The sequence below is a fragment of the Ornithodoros turicata genome, chromosome 7, assembly GCF_037126465.1.
Source record: "Ornithodoros turicata isolate Travis chromosome 7, ASM3712646v1, whole genome shotgun sequence".
NCBI classification, from domain to species: Eukaryota; Metazoa; Arthropoda; class Arachnida; order Ixodida; family Argasidae; genus Ornithodoros; species Ornithodoros turicata.
The window spans coordinates 8,495,211-8,503,910 of NC_088207.1; the positions used below are offsets into that span (position 1 = coordinate 8,495,211).

The 8,700-nt window shown below is 44.5% G+C and overlaps 1 protein-coding gene across 1 annotated transcript; it reads left to right on the forward strand.

Annotated features, from left to right (window-relative positions):
- Positions 1-1,045: 1,045 nt before the first annotated feature.
- On the forward strand, positions 1,046-4,457 carry LOC135400419 (uncharacterized). Its single transcript, XM_064632257.1, has 10 exons — positions 1,046-1,186; positions 2,038-2,098; positions 2,174-2,372; positions 2,529-2,730; positions 3,203-3,278; positions 3,423-3,533; positions 3,587-3,829; positions 3,940-4,111; positions 4,175-4,323; positions 4,399-4,457. Exons 1-10 carry the CDS (start codon positions 1,046-1,048, stop codon positions 4,455-4,457), a joined length of 1,413 nt encoding a protein of 470 aa, XP_064488327.1.
- Positions 4,458-8,700: the final 4,243 nt, after the last annotated feature.

Genomic DNA, 8,700 nt, shown 5'->3' on the forward strand with positions numbered 1-8,700 from the left:
TAGGAAAGGTGGTGGGCGTAGCCCGTTATCACACAAGTGCCGAGCGCGCATGTTATCACACTTGATACTACATATCACTTCTCCACCCTTATACAGAAGACACTTATACAATTCGTCACTTTTTTTTTCTTTACGCATTAAATGCTATACTGCGCACAAGTTCAGAAACCATAAACCATACACGAAACTTTCTTCAAACACTGAATAAAGCATTCATTTGATGCCACAACTTAGTCACTTAAAGGGGCAATAAACTGGTATACAGGGTGCACATTTTATTGTTCTGCTGTATTTCGCAGGGAACAGTGAAACCTTTCCGCCTGTTATTGGCGCTGAAAAGTTCCGTGTACATACAAATCGACAAAATATCTACCGCACTCTTTCGTGCATATGGCCCGCCCAGCCATGCCTTGTCAACAATAGCTAGACGTCATTTTGACGTTGCGGTTAGACAACCAACCATAATACAGGACGGATTTTCCCCAATTTATTACGATAACACGAACTGAGATAAATTGAAAACTTTCGCCCACTTACAACAAGCAAGCTGTGGAGTTCGAACTTCACGGAAATATTGTATATTTCATTTCACGTGCGCACTATGTTTTCTGCGCAGTAGTATATCGCAGGCACGGATAAACATCCGGCAGCGCTACTTCCGTAATACCACGTGCGCTCGGTAGCTCTGGGTTTCGAAGAGCTCACTACTGCGTTCGCTGTCGTGCTTTCGTTTCTGCGTTGTGTTCCTTGCCTTCATGTAATCGTCTAGTACGTTGTATATATATTGCTGGTGATTATCGTTTAATTGTGAAATTTGTGTGAAATTTAACTGTCTCGTTAAAAGTGAAAGTTTTCAACCCCTACTCGGGTTGGGACTAGTGGCATCATGCCATCAGTGTGTATTGTGACTGCGTGCCCGTACAGACGGTCGAAGAACCAGCCAGCGGGGATAACTTTTCACAGTGTACCCAGTGATGAACCTCGGAGATCTTTGTGGTTAGATCTTGCGGGACAGCGAAATGCGGTAGAGAACTTGCCGAGGACCATGCGCATTTGTGAGGAGCACTTCGCTCCAAACTCGTATCGTATGGCCATCATGAGGCCAGTCAGTAGAAAACTTCGTGACGATGCAGTGCCATCGTTGAAGCTTCCGAAGGATGCACCATCGAAACGTCGTGCGACTTTCGTAAGTATTCTACCCTAACCTACTACCCTGCAATTGGTTCAGCTTGATGTTATATGCGCATGACAGAAGTGCATGTATGTAACTGCAGAAAAAAAAAAGAGAGAGAGAGAGAGAATAATAGTAATAGGATGTGCATGTAAGGTTTCGTAAACACTCTAGTAATATGACGAACACTTTGGACATCGACCCTCTCGCTTCCCAGGAACTCGAAGCCTCCAAATCACATCAGGCACAACCGTGCGTGACGACACAGGGATCGAGCCCTTCTGGCTGATACAGACCACTGGTAAGTATTAGCTAAGCATTTGCTGTAAAATAACTAGCAGTCAAACTTTCGTTTATCACTGTACAGATCCCAAAACAAGTGCTCACACCCGTCAACTCCCTACAAAAGGTAAACATTCTCTTGTTCGCTTCTCCACTTCACTGACTAGCAAAACAATGGTATCCTTTTTTCAGCTGTCTACACCACATGCCAGTTCTGCTTTGCAACAAAATCACACTGCATTATGCACATATTATGGACTTCCACAAACAACCGTAAGTTTTTTTCTTTTTTTTTCTGTTATTGTCATAGTTGGTTGTGCAATACCTTTGCTTGAAGAGATTCAGCTATGTCCTACTTGCATCTTGCATAAGCAGTGTACAAAAAAATTAATGGAAGCTAGGAATGCCAAATCGGCGAACGAGCCAAGGCAAGGTCCATCTAGGAACCAACACAACACATGGAGCCTCTAAGTGCCTAGTTGACAGAGTCAATAACTAATTCACGAAAACGATGCTGGCACACAGCTGTGTCTTGAGGTACTTGTTGAATCAAGGACCACTTTCACAGTGTGGTGTTCTTGCAGGTGGCCCATTCCTCTCTAACTACAGAGCAATTGAAGCCACTTGCAGTACGACTCTCCACGTGTAAGTGTGACGCAAGCATGGTGTATATGCGGTATTTGGACTCCAAATCACCAATACCGCTATGATTTCCCATAGCTACACAGACAGACACGACTGTGAAAGCCCTCCAAGAGCGTGGCTGTCAGACAGAACCCTGGGAACAACCAGTTCAAAGAAATGTTATGGTCAGCCCTAAGCACACGACAGCACCCATTCCAGTCCCTAGCCTGATTCAAACTGAGGACGAGGACACAAGTGACAGTTACTCTCCATCACAGGAAGAGAGTAGTAGCGAGTGAGTTTTCTTGTTTGTAATAATTAGAGTCATGTGCACACTTTTAAAATGAGAAAGTTCTCATATACCGTTCGATCTACATGTAACATAATTCAGCATGCAAGTGCATAATTACATAACATAGTGTTCACCATTCATGTCCCTGTCACTCCGCAGTGAGCATGATGCCTTCCCGCCATGTACACCACAGCAAGAAAGAAAGTTCTTGGTGTTTGAGAGCTGCTTGCTTGAGCTCTTTCGAACATGCCCACAATGCTTCTCCACCTGCTCCAACAAAATCACCACGCAAGGCACCATGATATCAGTGAAGAGCCAGTGTCGTCATGGGCATGTGCGAAGCTGGGACAGTCAGCCTATGGTAAATGGGAGGCCAACTGGAAACCTCCTCCTCTCGGGTGCCATGTTCTTCTCCGGGGTTAATGTTGCTCCCACTTTGCGAATGCTCAAGCATATCAATGTCCAAACATTCAGCCTGACAACATTCTAGAAGTACCAGAGCAGCTTTCTTGTTCCAGCTGTTGAGAAGGTTAGTAGGCAATTGAGGCGTATTCATAATTCAAATGTTAGTGATATAAACTGGAGGAATCCGGTGTAACCCGAAAAAGTCTGGCCATGATGATAAAGTATGTGAGAAATATTTTTGTGCCAGGTATGGTGTGCAGAGCAAAAGGAGCTCCTCGACCAATTGAAAGGCCAGGCTGTTGACGTGTCAGGGGATGGCAGGTGCGATTCACCAGGTTTTTCCGCAAAGTACATGACATACAGTATTCACGTTGATCAAATAAACAAAATTATTCACTCAAAATATGTTTCCTATACACACTGTGTAGAACGAGAGGGTCACTGCGAGTGTCCAAATGGAGAAGGATGGACTTATCAGAAGCCTCAGGTTCTTGAAGGAGCATGGTTAGTACCAGTAGCTCATGCTTTCCTACTATTCGCATAATGTCATTGTGTTTGTTCAGAATTTATTCCATCATTGTGCTCATAACAATTTGTTCATGAAGGCATGACAGGCATAACATTGTCCATGGGCATTGTCCATGACAGGCATAACACTGAAGTCTGTTACTACCGATCGTCACCCGGCTATCAGAAAGCACATGGAGACACATGAGCAGGAGACAAAGCGCTTTTTCGACATCTGGCACATATCAAAAAGTAGGTTGAATTGTGGAGGACTTCACAGTATTCACCATACTGTATAATTTTATGTGTGAAGGAAAAACTGACTGCTATCAGTAAAAGCGCTAGCTGTCGCAGCTTAGATGGCTGGATTCAGGGAACGTCAAACCACTTATACTGGTGCGCAAAGGCTGGAGGAGGAAATTTCCAAATGACTGTCGACGCATGGCTCAGCATCCATAATCATGTGATCAACATTCACAACGGGCATGCTGGATCATATTTGCGTTACCTCCATGGCCCTATTCCAAATGGAGACTGGCTTGAACCTGGTGAGGGGCCAGAAATTCTACCATTTTCATATTAGTCTGTGAAATGATGTGAATCAATTTTGTTGAACTACACTGGGGAATGTCGAATAACACTGTTATTGTCACTCCAGATTCACTAGCTTATAAAAAGTTCAAGGAAGTGACAGGAAACACGCGCATCTTGAAAGATGTGGCGCAGATGTCGCCAAACATCCAAACCTATGCCCTGGAATCATTTCACAGCCTCCTTATCAGGTTTGCGCCAAAATTAGTTGCCTTTTCCCTTGAAGGCAACCTTTGCACGTTAGCTATTGCTTATGCTATACTTCATGACAGATAAATTAAAAAAAGGAAATATTCTTACAGGACGAGACTGGCAGTTCTCCATTACAATGAAAACGCTGAACATTGCCAAGCGGAGACATCGGCTGGAGTACAACGGTGGAAAGTGAAAAGCTGTAAAGCAAGGCAGGGCCACCAAGTTGCTTGCCCCATTAAAACTCCACCAACATTCAGTATGTACCCCCACTTTTGAGTAAATGCAAGAAAAGTTGTTGGGCACCACCTTATTTTGTCTTCTTCTTTTTCAGACTACATTGTGAAGCTGCTTGCACAAGCAGAAACAATGCAATTCGTGCACATCATTTGAAGATGCAAAGAAGAGACGAAATTCACAAAACTTCCCACTCCCAATGACCCACTGCAGAGACAGGCTGCCGAAGGAAGACATCGTGGCAGCCAGAATTTCCAGATTAGCCAACTGATGTCGGCTCTTGAGGTGGACGCAGCTTTTTCATCCCTCAACATTGCAACATCGGTATGGTGATGATGCAAGTGTTGTTCTGGAAACATCAGTTTAGTATGAGAACTGATGTTCTCAGGCTGGAACAACATAGATGGGACAATTACATACAAAGCCTCAATTGCCTCAGAAACTGACGATGAAAGTCACTGAAAAGGTTAGCCAGCTGTAGGAGTCCAACCCACATCTTCTGGATTACCGGTCCAGGGCTCTACCAATTGAGCTAAGCTAACACGCCTTCCGAGCGACTTTCAGGGTGCGTCTTCTGAAGGTACAAACCAGCCACTCTCTCTCTCACTCATCCTCCTTTCACTCTTACATTTTTGCTCACTCATACACACATTCATACGACGGGATCAACGCTAGCGGCAACTGTTGAACACGAGAGAACTGATGTTCTGAGGCTGAAACAACATAGATGGGACAAATACATACAAAGCCTCAATTGCCTCAGAAACTGACGATGAAAGTCACTGAAAAGGTTAGCCAGCTGTAGGAGTCCAACCCACATCTTCTGGATTACCGGTCCAGGGCTCTAACAATTGAGCTAAGCTAATACGCCTTCCGAGCGACTTTCAGGGTGCGTCATCTGAAGGTACAAACCAGCCACTCTCTCTCTCTCACTCATCCTCCTTTCACTCTTACATTTTTGCTCACTCATACACACATTCATACGACGGGATCAACGCTAGCGGCAACTGTTGAACACGAGAGAACTGATGTTCTGAGGCTGAAACAACATAGATGGGACAAATACATACAAAGCCTCAATTGCCTCAGAAACTGACGATGAAAGTCACTGAAAAGGTTAGCCAGCTGTAGGAGTCCAACCCACATCTTCTGGATTACCGGTCCAGGGCTCTAACAATTGAGCTAAGCTAATACGCCTTCCGAGCGACTTTCAGGGTGCGTCATCTGAAGGTACAAACCAGCCACTCTCTCTCTCACTCATCCTCCTTTCACTCTTACATTTTTGCTCACTCATACACACATTCATACGACGGGATCAACGCTAGCGGCAACTGTTGAACACGAGAGAACTGATGTTCTGAGGCTGAAACAACATAGATGGGACAAATACATACAAAGCCTCAATTGCCTCAGAAACTGACGATGAAAGTCACTGAAAAGGTTAGCCAGCTGTAGGAGTCCAACCCACATCTTCTGGATTACCGGTCCAGGGCTCTACCAATTGAGCTAAGCTAACACGCCTTCCGAGCGACTTTCAGGGTGCGTCATCTGAAGGTACAAACCAGCCACTCTCTCTCTCACTCATCCTCCTTTCACTCTTACATTTTTGCTCACTCATACACACATTCATACGACGGGATCAACGCTAGCGGCAACTGTTGAACACGAGAGAACTGATGTTCTGAGGCTGAAACAACATAGATGGGACAAATACATACAAAGCCTCAATTGCCTCAGAAACTGACGATGAAAGTCACTGAAAAGGTTAGCCAGATGTAGGAGTCCAACCCACATCTTCTGGATTACCGGTCCAGGGCTCTACCAATTGAGCTAAGCTAATACGCCTTCCGAGCGACTTTCAGGGTGCGTCATCTGAAGGTACAAACCAGCCACTCTCTCTCTCACTCATCCTCCTTTCACTCTTACATTTTTGCTCACTCATACACACATTCATACGACGGGATCAACGCTAGCGGCAACTGTTGAACACGAGAGAACTGATGTTCTGAGGCTGAAACAACATAGATGGGACAAATACATACAAAGCCTCAATTGCCTCAGAAACTGACGATGAAAGTCACTGAAAAGGTTAGCCAGCTGTAGGAGTCCAACCCACATCTTCTGGATTACCGGTCCAGGGCTCTAACAATTGAGCTAAGCTAATACGCCTTCCGAGCGACTTTCAGGGTGCGTCATCTGAAGGTACAAACCAGCCACTCTCTCTCTCACTCATCCTCCTTTCACTCTTACATTTTTGCTCACTCATACACACATTCATACGACGGGATCAACGCTAGCGGCAACTGTTGAACACGAGAGAACTGATGTTCTGAGGCTGAAACAACATAGATGGGACAAATACATACAAAGCCTCAATTGCCTCAGAAACTGACGATGAAAGTCACTGAAAAGGTTAGCCAGCTGTAGGAGTCCAACCCACATCTTCTGGATTACCGGTCCAGGGCTCTACCAATTGAGCTAAGCTAACACGCCTTCCGAGCGACTTTCAGGGTGCGTCATCTGAAGGTACAAACCAGCCACTCTCTCTCTCACTCATCCTCCTTTCACTCTTACATTTTTGCTCACTCATACACACATTCATACGACGGGATCAACGCTAGCGGCAACTGTTGAACACGAGAGAACTGATGTTCTGAGGGTGGAACAACATAGATGGGACAAATACATACAAAGCCTCAATTGCCTCAGAAATTAACGATGAAAGTCACTGAAAAGGTTAGCCAGCTGTAGGAGTCCAACCCACATCTTCTGGATTACCGGTCCAGGGCTCTAACAATTGAGCTAAGCTAACACGCCTTCCCTTCGTCAATTTAGTCTCTGTATGCAAGAGGGGATAAGTAGACTTGTTCTCTGTTTAGTATTTTTGCTGCAATGACATCTACATACCACTAGGTACCTCTCAAAGAAAATTTAGGACTGTATTGCAATTTACTGGCCCGCTACAGGCGGGTAAGAGACAGGACATGTACATATGCCAGTGGGATGGACACAGAGATCAGGCCCCTTTTCTACACATGCATACGAATGGTGTAGCTAATATATGATGTGGACAGGAAGTTCGACATGCATTCAAGAGACATGTTCTCCTTCCCTTCCGTGACTGTCAGCACCGTTATTGAGCATTGTAATAAAAAAGTGTGTACTCATGTGATAAGTATACTCCAGAACACCATTTTCAAGACCGTGCTGCTTCAGCAGCAATCCTGGCTGCTCCACTGCACAGATGTGACTGTGCCCTAGTACTTTGCCCTACCTATGACTATCAAAGTCAGACACGTGAAAACTGTTTTTCCTGCATGAAAATCTCCTGTGCCTGTTTCGTTGCATTGAAAAAGGGGATATGTCATGATCCTGGATTTTGTTCAATTTCTACCATGTCATACACCCTACAATGATGCTAGCAATGATGCTACAATGATGCTAGCAGGATATGCATGAAGAGTAGAGACATACACACATGTTACACATTTTGCATGTACGCTATTGGAAGGAACTGAATTGCACCGCAAACTAAGAATGAGTGTGCTAACTGTGCTCCATTATTCGTGCGATACGTGATTTTTGGCCTTCGAGAACCACAACAGACAATTGTGGCATATTATGTCTGCACACAAGGATAAAATGCATAGTTGTTTATGCTGTATATGTATATTTGTATACATGCTTACTCCACGTACGTATAGCTCATAGACGGGGTATGTATCTAGAGCAATGGATGTCATGTCAGAAAAAAGAATAAACACATGAAAAGAGGGACGTGCAAATAAATGTATTGTGCTGTGCTTTTCTTGGGGAAACGAAACTCCCTGTATGCTCTTGAAGGGAAACGCCTCCTGATTATGTTTATTGCACATGATGGCAGAGGCTTTCGGTTATATTTCCCCAAATATTCCCACACCCACAGGACAAACTAGCGGTATGCAGCAAAACGGTATTGTCTGAAACGAGGCGAGGTGTAAATATTAGTGACAGAGAAGAATATTGAATGCAGAAATGGACTAGAAAGAGAAAGAACTCTGCAAAGTTGATTCATAATGCTAAATCTCGCAAAACAAACGACGGAGATTTTGCAGCAAGAAAGAATGTAACAGCTTGATAAGAAAGGAAACATGCACGCTTGCGTGTTCCAATACAAAAGTACACGAGTGGCTGTGCTGAGTCTAACGCACGTAATTTCACGGCATCCCTATATACTCACTCATTTCTTGCTCTACCAGTCTTTACTCCACGTTGTCGCAGATCTCTGTTTGCAAGGCGCAGAACCACTTCGTTTATACAGGCGGAGGCAAACTCATCATGCTCCGTAATACAATTCACCCCGTTTTCTTCATCTCTTCTACGGCAGCGTAATCGTGGCAGCATACAGATTCCATTGATG